The sequence below is a fragment of the Marmota flaviventris genome, chromosome 10, assembly GCF_047511675.1.
Source record: "Marmota flaviventris isolate mMarFla1 chromosome 10, mMarFla1.hap1, whole genome shotgun sequence".
Classification (NCBI taxonomy): domain Eukaryota; kingdom Metazoa; phylum Chordata; class Mammalia; order Rodentia; family Sciuridae; genus Marmota; species Marmota flaviventris.
The window spans coordinates 6960972-6984437 of NC_092507.1; the positions used below are offsets into that span (position 1 = coordinate 6960972).

A 23466-nucleotide genomic window follows, 5' to 3' on the forward strand; every position below is an offset into this window, starting at 1 on the left:
AATCCAGGGGTGCTTAACCACTGAGCTATATCCCCCAGCCCTTTTATATATTTTATTTAGAGACAGGGTCTTGGTGAGTTGCTTAGGGCCTCGCTAATTTGCTGAAACTGGCTTTGAACTCATGATCCTTCTGCCTCAGCCTTCTAAACTGCTGGGATTACAGGAATGTGCCACTGTGCCTGGCTGTCCTTTTTTTTTTTTTTTTTTTTAGTTTTCCCCCACATGGGTATTCCCAGCATGACCACGTATCTCCTCAAAGCTAGCAAGGGAGAGAATCTCTTAGCAAAATGAACATTATAATCATGTATCATACCTACTTAACGTAATTACATACATCCTGTCACTTTGTTTTGTGTTGTTGGCCAGATGCCTACGCCACAGGGAAGGAAAGGCAAGAGGGTATAAATACTAGGAGATAGGGATGGGGGAGCGCTTTAGAGTTTGTTCCCCACAGCTTTGGTGCTGATTTGGGGCTACTATGAATCTTTATATTTAAGTGTTTATAAGAATATATTTTCATTTTTTCTTGTTAAATACCTGTGAGTGGAGTTGCTGGGTCATACAGTAAATGTTTAGCTTTATAAGATTCTTAAGTGTTTTGCGAAGTTGTACTGTTTTGCATTCCTACCAGCAGTTTGAGAGTTCTAGGTGGACTGCATGCACACCAACACTTGGTATTATCTGTTGGTTTGATATTTTAGCCATTCTAGTGAGTGGTATTTCATTGTAGTTTTAATTTGTATATCTGTGTTAATTAATAGTGGTTGAACATCTTTTCATGTGCTTGTTGTGCTGAGGTTAATGTTTTCTCCCACATGGGTATCAGTTATTCTAATACCATTTTTATAAAAGATTGCCCTTTCTCCATTGAATTGTCTTGCCACCATTGTTAATCAAATAATCATAATATGCATAGATTAATTTCTCAACTCTGTTCTGTCAGTTTATATGTCATAATGCAACTAATATACTGTCTTGATTGCTGTAGCTTTTTAATAAATTTTGAAACCAGTTAGTGTGAAGTCTTCCAGCTATTCTTTTTCAAAATTGTGTTAAGCCTCAGCCTCTGGAGTTGCTGAGATTACAGGTGTGTGCCACTACACCTGGCTGCCTTAGTGCGATTTTGCATTTACTCTGCCTACTCCTAATTTCTGGGCTTCTAATTAAATATATATTATAGTGCCTGATGGACCATAGAGGCTCTGACTTTCTTCTTTTTCTTTTCTTTTTTTGAACTATCTGGGATTGAACACAGGGTATAGTGTGTGTGTGTTTGTGTGTGTGTGTGTGTGTGTGTGTGTGTATGTGTATGTTAGGCAAGCACTCTACCACTGAGCTACATCTCCAGCCCTTTTTACTTTTTATATTTAGAGAGGGGCTTGCCAAATTGCTGGGATTAGCCTAGAACTTGTGATTCTTTTGCCTCAGCCTCCCAAGTAGTTGGGATTACAGATGTGAGCTACCACGGGCCCAGCTTCTGATTTTTTTCCTGTTCTTCATTTTGGTTAGCTTCTCTTTCTATGTCTTCATGTGCATTTACCTTTTCTTCTGCAGTAATCTGCTATTATTCTCATTCAGTAAAGTTTTTATTCTAGATGTATGTTTCATGCTAGAAGTTGTATTTTCTTTAATTTTTTTTTTAGTTTATTTATTTATATATTTATTTATATGCGGTGCTGAGTATCGAACCCAGTACCTCACACATGCCAGGCAAGTGCGCTACTGCTGAGCCACAATCCTAGGCCCTCTATTTTCTTTTTTTTCCCTTTTTTTGGTACTGGGGGTTTAACCCAGGGGTGCTTTACTACTGAGCCAAATCCCAGCCTTTTTCATTAAAAAAAATTTATTTTATTTTTGGGTACTAGGGATTGAACTCAGGGGCACTTGGCCACTGAGTCACATCCCCAGCCCTATTTTTTGTTTTGGTTTTTTTTTTTGAAGTGATTGAATGGTTTTGTTTACTGCTGTGTTCTCAGAGCTTAGAACATATATAGCAGATACTCAATAAATCTGTGTTGTATAGATAAAGGAATAGATGGATGGAAGGATTCTCCTTTTGTGGGTTCTTTCAGGTATTGATGCTCAAGAGCTTCCAGATAAGGACTCCAGGCTGTGCATCAGGAAGCTTGCCCCACCACCCACCCAAGCCAACCTCCCAGGCCACCTGGCCCCACATACTTACTGTGGATGGTGATCTCTGGCCCTGGTAGTAGTCTCCCAGGGTCACAGCGTTATCCTACTTGGTGGCCACAATGCTGACTTCACACGCTGTCCTGACACTCCACATAGAGGTTGCAGCTGGGATTGCTTGCTGCAAGCTGGGCATTAATCTGGTTGTCCACACTGACTGGGAGAAGGTATCAGCAAATGTTGTCCTGGAAGAAAGACTTGTACTTCTAGATTACAGTGGGCACTGTGAGGGTTGTGGTCATCTGATAGGTACAGGATCACAGTTTGGAACAGTATCACTACATGGTAGGGGTCAGATATGGTCATCTGGATGTCACTGGCAGGGGCTGTGTACCAGGTACTGAGAAAGAGCCACAGAAGACCACTGTGGCTGGGATAGGGTGTGTATGTGGGGGTCCTGGGCACCCAGGAATGCACACAGGCCACCTGTGCCATCATGGCCATCTCTATTTTGTATCTTATTTAGAGACAGAGTCTCACTGAGTTGCTTAGTGCCTTGCTTTTGCTGAGGCTGGCTTTGAACTTGCAATCCTCCTGCCTTAGCCTCCCCAGCTGCTGGGATTATAGGCATGCACCACTGCTTGGGTCTCTCTAAGTTGCTTAGGGCTTTGCTAAGTTACTGAGGCTAGCCTTGAACTAGTGATCCTTCTGCTTCAGCCTCCTGAGTTGCTGGAGTTATAGGCGTATGGCCACCATACCTGGTTATAATTTCTTTTTATTTATAATCTTTTATTTCTTATATTTATTTATTATCTTATATTTTTCTCCTACAATGATCATGTTTTCCTTTAAGTATTTGGATGCAGTGTATCTGTCTTAGTGTTCTTTGTCTGCTAGTTATATAATTTGTTTTTTCTTATTATTATTGGTCACATTTTCCTGTTTCTTGACACATGTTGAGAATTTTGGTTGAATGCTAGATTTTGTGTGTAAATTTCACATTGAGAGTTTGGATTTTGTGGTCTTGAAACAAGGTTGGGCTTTGTTTGGTGGGTAGTTATTTGTAATTACTGATTGATTAATTGATACTAGGGATTGAACCCAGAGGTTTTTAACCACTCAGCCACATTCCAAGCCCTTAGCGGTCTTGCTGAGTTTCTTGGGGCTTTGCTAAGTTGCTGAGGTTGGGTTTGAACTTGTGTCCTTCCTGCTTCAACCTCCTAGGTCTTGGATTACAGGCTTTGGCTACTATGCTCAGCCTATTTGTGATTCTTTCAAGTCCTGTTTTAAGCTTTGTTTGGGTGGGTTTCGGATAACTTTTGCTGCTGGGATAATCTGACCCTGCTACCAAGGGTCTTTACCTTTTAGGTCTCTAACTGAATGCCCTGAATGAGCAGGGAGGATACTCCTCTGTTGGTGCTTGGGATTACTGAGTCCTGTGGGAGTTCTGAGAGCTGTTGAGCTCACAGCTTCCTTATCACTCATTTTTTTACTCTTATGAAGTTTCACCCTATTCGTATGCAAGTTTTAATATTCAACAGAGCCTCAAGGGAACTCCTTGCAGACTTCTGGAGCTCTCTTTCCTCATAGCCGTTTCCTCTCTGGAACTGTGTTCTGCAGTTCTCAACTGTCTTTCCTCCCTGAACTCAGTGAAATCTCTGACCTCTTTACTCACTGAGACTGCCATAGTCTTCAGAGAACCCCCACGATTCTTGGTCTGAAATGTGCCTCCTGGCTGAAAGCCAGAGAGGTTTTCGGGCCCAGATCATTTGTTCTGTTCTGTTCTGATCCTGTGCTCACAGGATCACAGTCCTGTGCTGCCCATTGTCCAATATCTACAAACAGTGGTTTCAGTTGTTTGCTTAGTTTTCTCACTGCTTACTGTGGGAGGTATGTTACTCCTCAGTTGATTTCAAGCAGAAGAGTGACGTGATATAATTTTTACTATCTCATCCAACTCCAGTGTGAGGTGGTAGTATTATTTCCATTAGTCCTGTAGACAAGGAAACTGAAGCTCAGAGAAGTTCAGTAGCATACCCAAGTCACTCAGTTATTCATGCCAAAACTCATGCGCTTTCCTTCCACTCTACCTCTGCCTCTTAAAGAATATTTGTGGGTTGTATCTTATTCTTCCAGGACATAACCAGAGTGGCAGTCACTTAGTGGATGTAGGATCAATGCTTCTGCCGCAGGAGTGAGGGCACCTTTGTCTCTGTTACAATAAAAACATTTCTCTGTCTGCTTCTGTGGTCTGTTTTTATTTGTCTGACTTTTTGTTTTTTAAAGCATTCTTAATCTTTTGCTTTCTTCTTTTCCTGCTGTCTTCATCCTGGCCTCTAAAGATCCAGAAGTAGATGACTTTGGAGCTTCTTTCTTATATTTTTGCTATAGATCTCAGCTGGTGGCTTATAAAAAAACTTACTTTTTTTTTTTTTTTTTAAAGTCATGGACTGGGCTGGGGATGTGGCTCAAGCTGTAGCGCGCTCGCCTGGCATGCGTGCGGCCCGGGTTGGATCCTCAGCACCACATACAAACAAAGATGTTGTGTCCGCCGAAAACTAAAAAAATAAATAAATAAATATTAAAAAAAAAAAAAAGTCATGGACTGACTACTCTGTAGTCATATATCCAGGGTCAAGCAGGGATTTAATTTGTAGGGATCCATCTCAAGCCAGATAATGGACATGACCACTAAAAGGGGCAGATATAGGGGTAGGTGTTTGAAAATGTGTTGGGCGTTCATAAGGCTGGACTGGTCAGACTAGCAGGCCAGCTGAGCTTGGGCTTGCACCCCCATACAGGCAGTCAGCTACTCACTTTTTCAAGAAGTGCCTGGAGTTATATGTTTGTGATGGGAGCCTGTCCTTCTGTATGAGAAAGCAGACTGGTCAGGAGTCTCCTTGGAGAGAGTCCTCTTTGTGTTTAAGATGGAACAGGTCATCTTTGGGTGCATTTAGCCCTCTTTCCTCTAAATGCCACTGGGACCCTCCGGAGTTATGGCAACAGCCAGAAACACCTCCATGTATTTCCAAATGACCCATGAGAGTGATACTGCCCAGTAGAGAATTATCTGTCCATAACATTATATTAAGAGTAGGCCACATTTATGTTAGGTTCCAGGGAAAGACCCTGCCCTGGTCCTGTACTTGCTTTTGTTGGGCATATATATGTCAACTGATTCCTTTGTTTTGATTGTTTAAATAAGAAATTTTAATGATGTCCATATTTATTGAGTACCAGTGATATTCTGGCTGCTGAAGATACTTTAATAAGATAGTAAAATGTCTGTCTGCAAGAAGCTTAAAATCTAGTGGAAGAGAAAGATGGCAAACTAGTTATTTAACAAAGACTATCCAAAGGTATTCCCAGGGAAGTAAGGATGGAGGCTATTTTGGATTTAGTCATCAAGAAACTGTTTTCTAATGAACACTAGACAGGAAATGGGTGCTAGTACTTTTTGGACAGCAGAAATTTCATCATGAGCTTGAGAATCATCTAGAATGTAATTGGTGTTGGGCAATTCCCAGATTGGTGCAAAGCCCTCTTAGTTCACTGATGTTGTTTAATTGGTCTGGGACAACACGTGGGTTGGAATGCAGTTTGGGGAAATGCTGTCTCCTCTTAGCAACCCTAACATTGAGCTTAGAGGGCTGGCTTTGTGTGTCCAGAAGATAGGAAAGCCAAGACTGGAGGACTTTGGAGGGTGTTACTGGGTGAAGTTCCTTGGTGGGGATCTCCTGCTTTGTGTGTCCTTGGAAGAATTGATAAGGGCTGGGATATAGCTCAGTTGATAAGGAACCTATGTCAATGGTGGTTCTGTAGGGTTGGAATGAGAAGGAAGCTTTCTTTTTTATTCTCAATGTTTAATTTTTTAAATTATTTGTTTTAGATGTTGATGGATCTTTATTTTATTCACTTATTTATATGCAGTGCTGATAGTCAAACCCAGTGCCTCACACATGCTAGGCAAGCACTCTACCACTGAGCCACAACTCCAGCCCTAAATTTTTAAAAAATATTTATTTATTTTTTTAGTTATAGTTGGATAAATACCTTTATCTATCCATTTCTATGTGATGCTGAGGATTGAACCCAGGACCCAGCACGTGCTAAGTGAGCATTCTACCGCTGAGCCACAACCCCAGCCCGTAAATTTTGGTTTTTAAACAATACATTTACATGGCTCATAGTTGAAAAAAGGTGCTAAAGGGTAGAAGTTAGTTGTCACTGTATATTGTTTGAAGTTTTTTCCTCTGGCAAATATTAACTACTGAAGAGGTGAACTATTTTTTTTTTTTTTTTTTTGTTGTTGTTGTTTGTGCTGATGGGATGAAATCCAGAGCTTTGTGATTGTTAGGCAAGTACTCTACCACTGAACTACACCCCCCACCCAAGAGGAACCGCTTTTAAGGAAAGTTCCTTAGTGACAGTGAGTTATAGTGATGTGTGATGTAAACAAAATTTGATTGTTTTTATTAAGTAGAAGTGTTCAAATCCCTGTAGGACTAGTTGTCATAGGCAAGTTATTTGACCTTCCTTTCCTCAGTTTCCTTATTAGAAATACTTTTGTGCAAATATTGTGAGAATTAAGTAAAGAAAGCGCTAATAAATAAATGCTAGCACTTAGTATCTGCCAGATGGATTGAAGGAAGCCTTTAGGAAGATAATGAACTTTAATATATAACACATTATGTATTAATGAGTTAGAACCATTGTTCTATTCTTTGTGGCTTATTCATTTACTTGACAAATATCTGTTCTTGTTTTTTTTTTTTCTTTTTTTTGTGTTATGGGTGTGGAACTCAGAACCTCACACATGCTAGGAAAGTGTTCTATCACTGAGCTACATCCCCAACCCTAAACCACTATCCCTGTTGAAGGCCTAATCTGTGCCTGGCACTCTTCTAGGCCCCAGGGATACAGTGATAAGCACACAGTTTCTGCCCATGTGGAGATTTTTACTGATGAGGGAGACACATCATTCACATGATCACACAAATATAAAATTGCAGTTTTGCTCAGTTTTTTTTTTTTTTTCTTTTTCCCTTTTGGTGCTGGGGATTAGACTCAGGGCTTTGAGCATGCTAAGCATGGGGCTGAGCCACACTCCTAGCCCTCTGCTCATTTTTTTGTACCAGGGATGAGACCCAGAGGCACATAACCATTGAGCCACATCTTCAGCCTTTTTAAATTTTATTTTGAGACAGGGTCTTGCTAAATTGCTTAGGGCTTCACTAAGTTGCACAGGCTGGCTTTGAACTGGTGATCCTCTTGCATTAGCTTCCTGAGTATGCACCACCTCTCCCAGCAACCTCTGCTCATTTCTTGAAGGAGAGGGATATGGTGTCTTGTGGGTGTGTAATAGGGAGCTTCCACCTGATCATGGATGTCAGAGAAAGACTGTTTTCCTCAGGAGGAGTTGCAGCTGGCTAGTTGCTGAAGTGGCAGGAAAAGGAGCACCATATGCAAAGGCCCCTTGACAGAGGCCAGTATGTGTTATAGACGGAGCTGGGGAATGTGTTATCACTGGAGACCCAAGATATCATCAGTGGATGTGAAGCCTTGAAGGCCACATTGAGTTTTTTTCTGTCTTCTCTAGCCATAAAAAGCCATTAAAGATGTTACTGCTGGGGCTGGGGTTGTGGTTCAGTGGTACAGCACTTGCCTAGCACGTGTGAGGCCCTGGGTTCGATTCTTAGCACCACATATAAATAAAATAAAGGTCCACTGACAACTTTAAAAAAATATATACACACACACACATACATACACACACACATATGTGTGTGTGTGTGTGTGTGTGTATGAATATGATGTTACTGCTTACTGGGGTGGATAAGGTATGAGATGATCTGATTATTTTTATTTTTGCTATACTAGGGGTAAAGCCCAGGATATGCCTCTGAGCTACATCCCCAACCATTTTTATTTTTTTATTTTGCGACAGGGTCTAACTAAGTTGCCCACACTGCCTTGAACTTGTGATTCTCCTGCCTTAGACTTTTAAATGTCTGGGACTGCAGGTGTGTGCCCCTAAGCCCGTCCTGATTACCACAGGAAATGATAGTCTGTTTGCATCATGGAAAATGTTTTGGAAGGGAGCCAGCATGGATGTGGGTGAGCTAATTAGAAAGCTGTTGCAGTGGTCTAGGCAAGACCAAAGTGATGGTAGTAGACTTTTTTTTTTTTTTTTTTTTGGCAGTGCTGGAGATTAAACTCAGGGTGGTAGTAGAGATGGAGAAAAGTGGAGGGGTTGATTCCATGGATACTTGGGGAGGAATATTAACAGAATGTGATCATGGGTTAGCTCTGGGAAGTGAAAGAGGAGGAGGAGCAGCTCTCGAGGAGTCCTTTCAGATTCTTACGTGTGCATTTTGTTGAAGCTTGTGCCCTTTGTCTAGACAGGCAACACTGAAATGGTATAGGACTCCTGTGGTAGAGGGAGGGGGTTGTGAGTCTGCTATGAGTTATGTGGTGCTCAGAGGGATCAGGCCTAGAGATCTCCCAGTGAGCTTATTGATGCCCAGTGTTCTGGGAGGGCAAGGCAGGGAAAGCTTGTTCAGATTTTAGATTGACCCACTTCTACTAAGTTTCATGCTGGTTGACCTTGTCCTGGGACCGGACTCTGCATGGAGGGATAGGGTCTTTCATCCCTCAGAGGCCTTGCCACTGAGCCATGGGCCAGCTGTGAAGTGGCAACCAGACTCACCTTTGGCCCTGTCTCCAAGGAGGCTGGCACGGGCTGTCTGAACTGGCTGGGAGGAGAGTGGAGGCTGGATACTGGCTTCTGGAATGCACATTGCCTGCACTTGTCTGGATATTATCTGCAGATAAATGGCAATTGACTTTAACATTAGAAACAGTAAACTAATCATAACTCACTCAAACTGCTTGTTTTCTTGTGGGAATTTGTAAATTTCTTTAGAAATTTGTCTGTCTCTCTCTTTTTTCTCTAAATTTTGGTCAGCTTAATTGAGGATTGAGGTTTTTGCTTGTGAGGGTGAGGTAGTTGTCCCCAGAAGGAAACATTTGGGGCCAGGCCTGTTGGCCAGTGGTGCCTGTCTGCCTGTAAGTTAGTCTGTTTATTTGCTAGCCTGTCACTAGCTTATTTCCATAAAACACTTAAGTCTGGGACTTTCTTAACTATTTTGTTTGGGTAGTATTCTTCCTGACAGGCAATACATATTTGTTCTTGGCTCCAGATAGATGCCTCAAGAAAATCCTGAGTATGGGCAAATGGTGCCCCCTTGTGGCTGTATCTGGTTTTCCAATTTTGCTTTGGGCTCTTCCTAGTCACCTTGAGCCAAGGAGGTAGCAAAAAAGAGGTGTGGCTCTCTCCTTGGTCCTTTCTCTGGACTTTGCTATTTCCATGGATTTTGTGATGGTCCCCAACCCCTCCTTCTTAACATCTGACTTCAGTTCTCCCAGATAAAATCAAGCCTTGTTCTTGAGGGCTGTGACAGTGAATCCAACAGTAGTCTATGTTTCTTGGCTAATTCACACTCGTGGGCTACTTCTTACAGACAGCTCACCGTAAAACACTGTAAATTTTTGAGAAACCAGTGGGAAATATAAGAAAGGGGCATTTGTGGGTGTTGTTTGAGAATAGAACATCTTTGGTTTTTTTGTTGTCCATTGGGTGGCACTGTGATCTTATTTTCTGTTTGTGTTTCTCTTTGCAGCCAAGCTCTACTCCAGGAAGTGAAAATGTGGTGCCTCGAGAACCTTTGGTAAGTACCCAAGATATAGTATCATTTTCTAGTAATTAAAATACCATGTGAGTTTAAAGAAACCTTACAATCCCATGGTTTGCATCAGCAATGTCCCTTCAAAAGTAGATATTATATGGAGACTTCCTGTGCATGACCTCTGACCTCTGTCTTCTGTTCTAGCATGTAGGGGTTAGTGAAATCTCTCCTTGTTAAAGCCTGGTCTTTTCCAGAACTAAAAGTACCCACCCTAAATGATTATGCACCGCTTTGCGTGTGACAGTGAGATGTCTGAAACCTGGGAGGCAGTGTTGGAACAAGGTTGCTAGGCCCAGCCAGTCTGTCCTGGTTTGTATGAAACAGCCATTCTCTGCTTCTTTGGGTGGCCTTTAAGGAACAGATAAGGGAGGGAATTCTGATTTTTCCATAGGGCTGTGACAGGCATTACCAACACTACTATCTTTATAGACTGCTGATAGGGAAATGGGCTACTAAGTACTAAGGATAATTTTCTTCGCCAAATACTTTTGCGTGGTGCTCCGAATCAGAATCCCTGCCTGCCTGCCCCATTTTCATTCTGTTTGGCATTTTATGGCCTGCGGCAAATCCTGTTGGCTGGGTAGTAGGACTGGTTCTTTACAAACCAGGTAAACTTTAGGGAAGAGCCAGTGTTAGGTTCAGTTTTTCGGAGCCTTTTCTCCCTTAGTGGTGACAGCAAGCTGAGGGGGCACTGCCCAGGCTTTTTTTCAGCAGTGCCTGCAGTTGCACCTGTTTTCTTCACTCTCTTCCTGACAGCTGTTGGAGGAGATGACATGAGGTCCTTAGCTGGTATGATCAGGTCCAAATTCTAGTGTGTTCGAAGGCCTTCTTAGGTGGAGGGTGACATGGATCTGGCTGAGCTGTAGACAGGCTGAGATGGTACAAGTGCTGATAGGACTATTTCAGAGGAGTACTATCATTTGTGTCACCTGCTCTTACCAATATGGGCTCACTTCCATCTCTCCCACAGTGGCCTCATTTTGCCCTTTGGTATTATTCCTTGGGGTGGGAGGCAGAGAAGGCTTTCCCAGCCTCTCAACTGGGAAGCTTGAGTGTGTCCCATGGGGTTAGCCTCAGAACCACTCAGGCTGAAGTTGTGATTTAGACTAAAGTCCAGGTTGAACACAGTACTCCTCTTCAATCTTTGTCTCTTTAGTCTCTTTTCGATCTATTGATGTAACTATTGATCATCAAAAGAGTGGCCAACCCTTAGCTGGGCGAGGTGACACATACCTATAATCCCAGCTGCTCGGGAGGCTGAGATAGGCGATCACGAGTTCAAAGCCAGCCTCAGCAAAAGCAAGGCGCTAAGCAACTCAGTGAGACCCTGTCTCTAAATAAAATACAAAATAGGGCTGGGGATGTGGCTCAGTGGTCAAGTGCCCCTGAGTTCAATCCCTGGTACCAAAAAAAAAAAAAAAAAGAGTGGCCAGCCCATCTTTTGGGGCATGATTGGGCAAACTCTTTGGAAACCCTGTGTAGTTGGCATCCTCACTTACCTCTGGGCATGGGAGCCCTGCAGGGCTTTGCTCTGTTAAGATTTCTGTACATGGCTCTTTTCCTGCTGTATTATGCATCTGCTTGTTGGTCGGTTGTATTTTTATTTCTTTCTTTTCTGGGAGGCCCTGAGCAGTCTTCAAACCCTAGTAGCCTGTGATCGTCCAGAGTTCAGACTCATTCTCTCCAGGCCAACTCTACAATTACCTTATATTTAATTAATATTTTTTTCTCCTCTTTACGTACTTGCTGCATAATTGCTCAGAGGAAAGAAAACACATAGCAGCAATTTATATATATATAAAAAAACAATAATTAAAAAAAAAAAAACCTGAAATAAACTCCCATCTCATTTGGGCTGATCCTGTGAGTTGGGTAATTAGGGCCCTATTAAAAGGTAGACCCTCCCCCCCCTTTTTTATTAATTTTTTTATATTAAACTCCCACAGTCTCTCAGTCATGCCCTTATTGCTTTTGGCTAACCATTTGCAGCAGCCTGATTAAATGAGGGCACCAGCCGAGTTGTATGGTCTTGTGTGAACAACTTCTTTCTCTTGGGAATGGCAGTGGAAGGGTGTCAGGCTGACAAGCCCTCTGAGGGATGACTTGTGGGGCAGGTTGGAGACACAGGGCAAGTAGGAGGAGAGCCTGTGGCTGCTGTGGACTGGCAGCCAGCTAGGTGGATAACAGTCTCGGGTGTTGGAGAGGCTATGGGGTGCCAGCCCTTGCCCACAGCTCTGCAAAGGGCTGTGGTTTGAAGAAACTTAAGTGGTCAACCCCTTCCTCAGGGAGGGGGGTTTCTCAGGCTACTGTGTAACTGTCTCCTGGGGCTAGGCTCACCTCCGCCTTGAGGATGAGAGAGCAGACAGTTGAAGAGTAAAAGTAAGCATTGTTCTTAATTCACATATTGTATTTGGGGAAGAAAAGGCATTTGTACACATGAAACAATTAGCACAAGTCTGTATATAATTTTAGCAAGCAGCACAAATCGTATATAATTTGGGTAGAATTGTCTGGCTGGGAATCTTAGCGGGATCCTAGTTATTCGGAGAAGGAAGAGGGTGGTGGGTGGGGATTTAGGGATGGTTTTTGTGACACTCAAGCAAGGTCTTGAGGAATACATACTCCAGTATTGGGGGAATATCCTGCTGAGTTGTTTTGTTTTTAACTGATTGCTCCTTTCTCACAAAATTCCTTAATGGAAGCTGCCTGGTCTCTACATTAAAAGGATTAAGCATCAGATGCTGAAGGCAAATAACCCTGTTTTATTATTTTTTTTCCAGAACTAGATGATCTCTTTGAAGTAATTTTTCTCTTTATTAGAAAAGCGAGGGAGTTGTGTGTGGTGGTGTAAGCCAGTAATCCCTGTTTTCTTGGGAGGCTGAGGCAGGAGTATTGCAAATTCGAGATCAACCTTAGTAATTTAGGCAGGCTCTAAGCAACTAAGTGAGACTCTGTCTTAAAATAAAAAATAAAAAGGATGTAGCTTAGCACCCAGGGGATGAAGTCCTTGGGTTCAATCTCAAGGAAAAACAAAAAAAGAAGGATTGTCGGTGTAGCTCAGTGGTAATGTGCTTGCCGAGCATGGCTAAGGCCCTAGGCCCTGGGTTCCATCCCTAGCACCACAAAAATTTTGAGGCATCTGCTTTTTTTTAACACAATGCCTTTATTTTTATGTGGTGCTGAAGATCAAATCCCGGTCCCGCCTGTGCTAGGCAAGTGCTCTACCGCTGAGCCACAATCCCAGCCCTTTTTTTTTTTTAGATGAGGTTTTGCTGTGTTGCCCAGTCTGGTCTGGAACTCCTGGGCTTAAGTTATCCTCCAGCCTCAACCTCCCCAGCAGCTGGGACTGTAGGCGTGTGCGAACACTCCCAGCTTGGCATCTGCATTATTGTTTTGCTTTCTTTGCTAAGGTGGGAAGGCCTAATTTTCATTCCTGTCCTCTCTGGATCATAAAAAAATGTCTTGTAATGTAGTGGTGAGAAGTATAATTGTGCAGTCTCTAAATGACACATTTGTGTTTATAGCCATTCCCTGGCCTTGATTCTAGTTGAGTAGTAACCCTACATGTTGCCTTCTCTGGTCCCTTCAGTTCTCCCCTGCATCCTGCTCTCAAATAAAACCAACCACACCACCCAGACCATATTAGTGGGATAATAGTTGGTTTATAATACATTCAGTGCTGGGGAGTGCAGAATAGACCGGTCTTGATAAATTCAGTAAACTGGATTTGAAATTCTCTGATTGTTAGTGATAGAAATTATTAATTACTTTTCTCAATTTATACTCTTTTCATAAGCTTTGCCTCCTAGGACAGGAATTTTGATAGCCCTCCAGAGGGCTGACCTCCAGTTTCTCCCAGACCTGTTGAAAACTGTGATTTTCCTACAGCCTTTTGCACACGTGCTTGTCCTCAGGCTCACATATCTGTTTCCCATGCAGCCCTGGCAGGTTGAAGCCCTGCCTGGTAGGTCTGTAAGAGTGGGGTGAAGGGCTGGGGGTATAGCTCAGTGCTGGAGTGCTTGCTTGCCTTCTTGGCTTCCATCGTGTGTGTGTGTGTGTGTGTGTGTGTGTGTGTGTGTTGAGGGGAGCCGGTACACACATGAAATGGACAGTTGTCTGAATGGGGCAACTTGGTTCCTGTCTTGCTTGGATACCTTTTGAGGTTTTCTTTTGGTTATATGATTTTTGGTCACTTAAAGTAAGCAATAGCAAAGGTTTTGTTACACATCTGCTCACTTGTCTCAGCATGGCTTCTTGGCATTTGGCCATGCTGTTGCTCACCCACTTTACACAGTGCATGTGGTTTTGGCTCAACTAGAATTTTAGCTTTTTGCTCTTTGACATTGGGTTCTTTCCAATGGATGAGTCTTCTGCCACCCTTTCTTCCTTTAACTTATAGATATAGGTTTTTTTTTTTTTTTTTTTTGGTTTTCTATCTTGTCCCTGCAGATCCTCCAAAATAATCCCAAATCCAATTCCATGTATTTTTTAAAAAATGATAATTTCCACGTTGTCAGCTTTACTAGGATAAATGTTTTTATTCTTAATTTTTACATGTAAAGATGCTGTGCAGTTGCAGATCCAGAGCTTTGCAAAACTTCTCCATCTCAGTAATTTTGCCCTTGGGGTACAAAAGGATCCTCCTGTAGCCTTGGGTTTTTCCCTGAGAATAAGTGGAATCCTGTCCAGGAGGTTCCACTGTATGTGTTTGAGCTCAGTCCCTCTGAAGAAGCCCGTAGATTTTATACTTGGGGTGCCTAAGATTTTTCTTTTTGGTTTTTAGGATAATTTTTCAGAGGCTGATAATCAAATGACCATTAGTATCTTGATGGATTCTTTATTCTTGGCCGGGAATGGTGGTGCATACCTGTAATCCCAGCAACACTGCAGGCTAAGACAGAAAAATTGTAAGTTTGAGGCCAGCCTCAGCAACTTAGTGAGACTCTGTCTCAAAATAAAAAATAAAAAGGCCTGGGAATATGGCTCAGTGGTAAAGTGTCTCTGGGGTTAGTACCCTGTCACTCCCCTAATCCCACTTAAAAAAAAAAAAAAAAAAAAAAAGGATCGCTATAGCTAGTTTCTTGTCTCCTGAAGATCTCTAGCATGTTGCTGGCACAGTCTCCATGGTATTTGTATCTTTAAAAAATTTTATTTTATTTTAAAAATATTATATTATTATTTATTTAAAAACTTATTTAGTTATAGATAGACACAACTTTATTTTATTTTATTTTTTATGTGGTGCTTAGAATTGAACCGAGTGCCTAACATACGCCAGGCAGCTACAACTGCAGCCCCCTAGTATTTATCTTCATCATTTTTTTAAATTTTTTTTTTTTTTGTACTGGAGTTTGAACCCAGGGGTGCTTTAACACTGAGCTACCTCCTTAGTCCTTTTAAAAATTTTTGGCACAGGGTCTTGCTAAGTTGCTGATGCTGGCCTCAAACTTGCAGTCCTCCTGCCTGTGCCTTCTGAGTTGCTGGGACTATAGGTGTTCACCACTGTGCCTGACTCTTTACAACTTTTGTGGTTAGAAAACCTTGGTATACTGGCTGGCAGGCCCACTGTGATTCTCATTTTTTTCTCACAAAAACATTTCTGAAGAATAACATTCACATGCTTGATACACTTCTTTTGTGTATACTCATGTATGCCCATGTATATATGCATGTAGATAGCATAATACACATATTTCATTTTATAAAATTCAAAGCATTTTGTGGGAAAATAAAATTGATGTTGATACTGTGTTCATGAAACTGGTTTACAAGCACATGAGTGATGAAACCAGCCATTTAGAGATTTCAAGAAATTGTCACTTTTCTAGGATAAATAGATATATATGGTAATCCTAATTTTAAAGTATTAAATATTATTGGTTGATTTCTGTGCAGTTAGGGCTTTTGAAGTAGCTGTCATTTCTACCTATTGCCCATAGGGGAAACATTATTGGGATAGTCCAAAATCCGTCTATGTATGTAAATATGTATGTAAGAGATAGGGTCTCACTGTGTTACCTAGTCTGTCCTTGAACTCATGATCCTCCTGCCTCAGCTTTCCAAATATCTGGGACCATAGGAGTGTGTCTTTGTACTTGACTCTGCTCTTATTTTTAAAAATTAAATCAGACTGCAGGAGTGGCTCAGTGGTAGAAGGCTTGCTGAGCATGCACAGGCCCTGGGTTCTATTTCTTGAGGGGGCACTCCTCACAATTATTGCTGAGAAACTTGGAATGGAAGTCCAATGTAAACAACAACTGAAGGATGGGGCTGATGGTGTACATCGCTCATGGTGAGCATGTCATTATGTGACTAGATGCAGGATACTGAGCCTCAGACTCAACTTTTAATTTATTTTTTTTGGTGGGTGGGTACCAGAGATTGAACTCAGGGGCACTTGGCCACTGAGGCACATCCTCAGCCCTATTTTTTGTATTTTATTTAGAGACAGGGTCTCACTGAGCTGCTTATTAGTGCCTCACTTTTGCTGGGGCTGGCTTTGAACTCTCAATCCTCCTGCCTCAGCCTCCCAAGCCGTGTGGGCTCAGCTCAGATTTTTAGATAGAAAAAAATGTTGGCTTTCCTGCTACCCCTTAGTGGCTCTTTACCAGTATAAATCTTCATGGAAGAAAGCATTTCTTTAAAATGCTAATGTGCATGTATACCAGCTCTGGGTTGGGAGAGTGCTTGAGCTCCTACCTATTCTGCTGGATGCGGGAAGGAAAACTGGTTAGAACCAAACGCCAAAATGGATGAACTTGAGGAAAGCCTCATTCCATTTCTGGATGGTTATAATCTCTAGGCCACTTACTGATTTTGAAATTACTGCCTCTTCCTGCTCCATCCTTCCTATTATAGTCTGGGGTAGTTTATGGAAAAGACTAGGTGGTGCCCTTTAAGTTGTTTCCTCTTTCAGGTAAATGAAGAGGTTGTTTTTCAGTTTGGAGGTATCCTTTTACAAATAATTATTAGATGAATCGAAACTCTTAGGAGTAATAATTAAAGAAAAGGAATTTGAAATAGTTCTTCACCTTTGTTTATACTTCAGGCCTCTGGCTTTCATAGTAATACTTTATATTTGCTACAGTTCCTGTAATCAGAAGCTTTGCCTCTTGGATAACTGAGCACAGTCCTTTTTTTTGGAGATGTAGGAATTGAGGTACTGGGCATTTATGTGCCTTTTCTCAGAGCCACACTGTGATGGGGGAATTTGGTTTTTCATCTTGTCCCAGCATCATTCTTTCAGAAGGAATCGTTCTTCTGCCTTTGCTCCTGGAGGTGTAGCTTAGAGTGAGTTCTCTGGCTGTCCTACCACTGTTGAAGACTGAATCTACAATTCTTATTTGGGCAGAGGGACAGTCCTAAAATATTTTTCCTTTGTTTAAACTTCATCATCATCTTATTTGAAATTTTCACATAAAAGAAGTATCACGCCTAAAGGGCGTGGCATCAGGTGAACCCCTTGTAGCTCCCAGTTTGAAAGCACGGAGTTTTGTGTTGTATGTGGGACAGTCAGGTGCCCTACGTTTTCCAGGATCATTTCAATATAAAACATTTGAGCCCATTGTCAAACTGGGCAGACTGATTTTTGGTTTGAAAAATACGATCTTGTAGTTAATCCCCCTGTGCGCTGTGCAAAGCCGCAGGAAGATAAAGTGGTGCTTTGGAGAAGGACGCTTTCACCGCCCTTCCTTCTTCCCTCCCAGCTCTCCTTTCTTTTATGGTTTGTAGTTATAACCAAGATTTATGCTTGTTGCTCCACAAATCTTCTCTCTGCCATTATGAGTTTGTCTGAGCAGTCTAGAGATGGGGCCGACACTGAGTGATTCCTGAGGTAAATCTACCCGGGGGCACTCCCTGTCAGTTGGAGGCAGAGAGGAGCTAGTGCACACCCCCAGTGGAGCGCCAGTGTGGATAAATTACCCTGTCGAGAAGAAGGCAGGCCTCCACCTTCGTGACCTTTTGTCCTAGCGGCCACCCTGGGCCACAGCTCCCCATCTGTGCAGAGTCCATGGGGTGGTTCTTGGGGTCAGCGATCGCTTCCTTTCCCTGCAGCATCTGCCAAGAGGCTGTTCTCTGGCTGTGTCAGCTGTTGCCCAGCCAGACCCATTTTCCCCAGCTTTGTGGTCGCAAGGAATTGCTAACGGAGACTAGCATGAAAGTTGATTGTTTGTACAATTGGTTTAGTTGTTCCACACTTCAATGAAAATAGATTTTAGTGGAGAACGGGGACAAACATTTATTAAACATCTTTTGTCCCATTCTTTGTGTTTTCCCATTGCCATGTCTTTTTTTTTTTAAACATATATTTTATATTTTAGTTGTAGTTGGACACAATACCTTTATTTTATTTATTTATTTTTATGTGGTGCTGAGGATTGAACCCTGGGCCTCATGTGTGCTTGGTAAGCGCTCTACCGCTGAACCACAATCCTAGCCCTTCCATGCCCTTTTGTTTTGTGTGTACTTTGGAAAGCCCTTCAAATCTCTTATGAGAAGAAGTAGGGTAGCAAGAATCTATTTTTAAAAATGTGTCAAGAGCTTGCATTGGACACACTCCTCTAATTGACTGACTTGCTATCTGGCCCATGGAACCCACTCCCCAGGTCTGTGTTCTGACAAGGCAGCTTGGCCAGTCGCTCCCACACTTGGTGGCCTGTTCCTAAACCCATGTGTGCCAAGTGTGCTTGTCATTGAATTAGGCCATTTTGTTGAATATGGTGTAAATAGGTGAAATAGATATGTGGAAAGAAGATTCTAAAGTATAATATAGTCTATAAAGATTAATGTGAAAAGAGTGTTTTATAAAAACTAGTTAAATGCTTTGGTAAATGCAAACTGCTAAAAAGATTGCTGTGAAGTTAGGTGTATGACAATAGTTAAACATGGGGCAAGATCATAAAAATCTAGAAGGATTTCATACTTTGATTACTTTACTAATGTGTGTAAGTTCTTGCTTTGCTTTAGAAATTGTGGAGGGTGCGTTATGGGTGGGGTTTATGTAAGAGAAGCGTCTGGGAACTTCAGTCTGTGGGCCCACACTCAAAGAAAGCTGTTGGCTGTACATCAAAAGATTGGTGAATGACTGTACATTTATAGGTTTTCAGTTAATATAAAATGTGGAAGGTATGTAGAGTTAGGACCCATTTTTAATGATTCTCTGCCTTAACTGATTTTTTGATTAACTGAGCAATTATTAGCTCTAATCCTATAGGCTGGTAGGGTTTCTACTATATAATACACTGATGTTGGCACTGGTTTCTTTGTTTTTATTTTATTTGATTCTCACATACCTGTGAGGATTATCCCTGTCCTCATTTTACAGTGAGGAAACTGAGGCCAAGGTCAGTCAAGGTACTGTAGCTAAAAATGGTATAACTGGAATGTGAAGTCCCGTATCTATACTGCCCAACTTGAGCAGATATGGAGCACATGTCTGGGTATAGTGTGGACCTCGCTGTCAGTGGCGCTGGCACTGTGGGAGGGGGCTCTGTGGTCAGGCCTCAGCCCTGCCAGGCTGCTGCCTGATCTGCATTTCCTCTCTGAAGTTGCTGCCTTACTCTGCTTTCCCTGCTTGGAGTCTTTTGTATGCATCTTAGCTGTTGAAAAGGCACCTATTAATTTATCACAGGTGACGTGTGCCTCCTCAGGCTTGGAGGAGGCGTCTGCACCTATGTACCTCACTAATGACAGGTTATGGGATAGAGGGAGATAATAGGATCTTTTCATCTGAAGTCTGTGTAGATGGTGCTATGTCTCTGGTAGCTTCTAGGGGGCAGCAACCGCCTGCTATTCCATCTCCCGCTGGCAAAGAGGAGGTTGGACAAGTAAGCTATATGCTTTGACTGTAGCTCTTAGAAGTGTCACGCAGGTTTTCAGGGAGGCACCTGAATCTGCCTGAGTAAACAGTATCCAGGATTCTCCGTTTCTCCTTTCTCTGCCTCTCGGGTAAAACCCTCTATCTGTGTCCCCTTCAGCATCCACACATTACTCATAGTCAGTTAAAGCAGCAAAGCTCACCTGCTTCGAAGATAAGAGAATGGTGATGAGTTAAGAGAGTAGAATCTTCTTGTCAGATTTTACTTTCTGCTAACTGCTGGACAGTGATAACCCGCTCTAACAATGTTTTGAGGGTTTGAAACTCTCCCTGTGGGCCCGAGTTTTTATTCTGTTGGGAATACCACTGTCATAAAGTGGATTAGCTATTTTTCTGTCCTCACTCCTATGCCCGTCAGTCACTCCCTGTGGCCAACCCAGTCTTACAGAGATTTTCCTGCAATTCCAAATGACTTCTCTCAGAAGCACATGGAAGGGAAAACTTTGGATTTGCCAGTTGTTTAGACATTGGGGCCCAATGCTGCTTTATGGGCCACTTGGGCCTTGTTGGGAATGAGTGACTAGCTGCCCCTCTCAGAAGCACCTGCTTCGCCCTGGCCCTGAGTGCTCCTGCCTGCCCGCAGATCCTTCTAGCCAAGTGCCAGAAAGGAGAAAGGCTGGCTGCAGGCCGACCTGGGCAGGGGCACTTCGGCCCTGTGAGGTCCTTTTAAGATTAGCTAAGGATTCTCAGTCATGACTCCTCTGCAGGAGGAGCAGGCTGCCTGCACCGTGTTCTTGGGCTTTGCATCCTCTTGGGCCCACCTCTGAGGATCCTGGAGCACTGGGGAAGGGCAGGAGTTTCCGTGCAGCCCCATTCCAGAGGGGCTTCATCATCGACAAAGCCATGCCTCAACCTCATCTCCTGCTCTCTCTGTTGTCTCTCTGAGAAATGACAGTTAATAGAAAATGTTAGGGCTGGGGATGTGGCTCAAGCGGTAGCGCGCTCGCCTGGCGTGTGTGCGGCCTGGGTTCGATCCTCAGCACCACATACAAACAAAGATGTTGTGTCCGCCGAGAACTAAAAAATAAATATTAAAAAATTCTCTCTCTCTCTCTCTCTCTCTCTTAAAAAAAAAAAAGAAAATGTTAATGAAGAGAAGAAATGGCTAGAAATAGTGGCAAATCATTTGACAGTGGAGTGCTTTATAACTTCTGTTTATCAAATGATTACCATTATCATTATTGTTATTTCTATTGGATTTTCGAAGATTTCAGCCTGGTCTCCAGAGCCCCATTTATAAGACATTTTATTTCTTCCTTTGTACTCTCTAGAAATAACTTTATTTCCAGTGAAATCCAGATCCTCGGCCCCCTGCCCTAAGCTCTGTTTCTCTCCCTTCCTTTGGGCTTCTCTTCCATTACCTCAGTAGGCTCCGTCAGGTGGGGTATCCCCAACTGACCAGGCTGGCGGAGCTAATACTGGCTGGAGGAGCGCTGTGGTGTTTGTTTTTGCAGTTCCTGGATTTGGTTTAATGTACAATTGATTTTTTTAATGTATTTAATCATTTTTTTCTTACCTCATAAGGATTAACCTGCACAAACCTCATTTTATCCTAAGTGTGGCTTTGGGAGGATGGGAGAAGAAAATTGAGTTTCTCTAGCTTATTCTGTTCTTTTTACTTTTTATTTTCCGAATGGCTTTTCCTGCAGAAGCAGCTCTGTAAAATACAATGTATTTTCATGGCCATTACTTACTCATTACTAACTGGTCTCTCCTGCTTCCCTTTGTCTGTGAACTAAATACAGGGGCCTGAAGGTAATTGGTAGCTTTATCACAGGCACACCAATTATAGATCAACAGGGAAGGCAGCCCAGGAATGGTTTGTGGTTGGTACTGGCTGCCCACCTAGCAAATGTGAACTACCATTCTGTATCTGCCACCAAGTTGGAACTGACTGGGTTGGTCCTTTCCTAATTTTGTACTTTGGCTTCCGCAATTGCCTCTCATGGTCTTACTGATTGACAGGTTTTGGTCTCATTTCATCCCTATCTGTGGTTCTTGCATCCACCTTGTTTCTAGTTCATACTTCCATGTCATGTACAAAAATTCATATGTATAAAATATCAATTTTTAGAGAGTTTCTTACATTTTGCAGAGATGGAGAGTGCTGGGAATTGAACCTTGGTCCTTATGCTTGCTAGTCAAGTGCTCTACCACTGAGTACACTCCCAACCCTCTGTATTTTATTTTTGTGTGTGTGTGTGTGTGTGTTGGTTCTCTCGTGCCTAGAATGCTTAGGTGGCAGGCTGCAGATAAATGATTCTCTTGAAACCAGTGGTTTTCTGTACATTTTTGTCTGCCGAGTTCAAGTAAAGGTGTATTTGTGGGTGCCAGTTTATCCCCCTTTTTTGAGAACCTATTTGCATCCCACCATATCTGTTTTGCTGTGGCACAAAGCGGGAAAAGCCCCTCTTCACTACTAGGCTGCCAGGCGCTGTGTAAGGCTTTTAGGTGCAGAAGTAGGAAAGGAGGCCCTATGTTGTATGGCCATGTTTCCAAGTGGAATACTTTTTGCATTTGTTTGTCTCCCAGGTATTTGGCACCTCGGCACTTTGCTAATAAACCTTCTGCTGGATGGGCATATGCCATGTTGCTCCTCTCTTGGCAGAAAGTAGACAGTATACATTTGTGGCATGAATCAGTGTATATGCTCACTTCTGTATGTTGGAGATGGAGAGCTAAGGAGCTGGCTTGCACATTGACTGCCTGGCTCTCTCCTAGGAACCTAGGGTGCAACATTCCCACTTGGGCACACATACGCTGATGTTTGGTGAATCGTTGCCACGTAGGCAGCATAAAGAGGGCATTTTATGAAAGGGAACATCAGAGGAAACATTATAACTGAGACCTTTATAGCCTTATCATTATTATGGTTTAAATCTTGACAGTCTTTATTTGCAGCGACATTGGGACCAGTAAAGACAATGCTCACTCCCACCTCCTCGTTCTTTCTCTCCACATCCTGTTCTGTAGCTGTGGTGCACCGATAGGCATCGTTAAATGTGCAGGCAGCAGAGTTGCTTTTCAGTTTGTCTAGAAACAACCTCTTTTGACTCAAGTTGGAAACCAGATGACTCACCATTCTATTTGTTTTATTGCAACTGTCATTTTATAAAATGCCCTGAAAACTTTAAACTGAAATGCCAAAGTGAGGTGTGTTTTTTTTTTCTTTCTTTTTTTTTGTTATCTTTTCTGTTATCTCTCATCTTTTATGTTTCTCTTTCCCCCTTCCCTTTCAGAATTATTTTCTCTTTCATTACTCTCTCTTTCTCAGTCCCTCCCTTCCTTCCTGCTCCCCCCACCAATCTTTGATGACTATAATGGCATCTGTAGTTGATGGAATTTTTGCTAACATCATGGTGTGTTCTCTCCAGCTTTAATGCTGTCTGAGAATGTATACCCTCAAATTTTAGTGTATGGTTTAGAAATGGAACTGACCATGCATGTCAAAGTTTATAAAGTACTCACTGGATTCAGTGCTAGAAGCTTGCCATGTCAAATCACAACAGTAACTCACATTTTATGATACCACATTTTGGAAAATAATGGATGCACCACAGGTCTGTCCTACTTACCCATTTCCTCTTTTGAATGGCTGCCATGAACACTATAGGACAGAGCTCTAGGACTTCCTAGGAAGGTCTTCAATGGGCTGTGGAGCCTTTGATTTCTAGGTACTATAGTATCTGTGATTTCTAGGAATTGTGAGAC

The 23466-nt window shown here is 42.4% G+C and overlaps 1 protein-coding gene across 2 annotated transcripts in view; it reads left to right on the plus strand.

The window, feature by feature from the left end:
• Window positions 1–23466, plus strand: part of Pex14 (peroxisomal biogenesis factor 14) — a 195168-nt gene that overhangs the window by 55966 nt on the left and 115736 nt on the right. For both annotated transcript variants that reach the window (XM_071617342.1, XM_027947594.2), the window contains exon 2: window positions 9813–9860. In XM_071617342.1, coding sequence (XP_071473443.1) covers window positions 9813–9860 — 48 coding nt within the window. The remainder of the gene's footprint in view (window positions 1–9812; window positions 9861–23466) is intronic.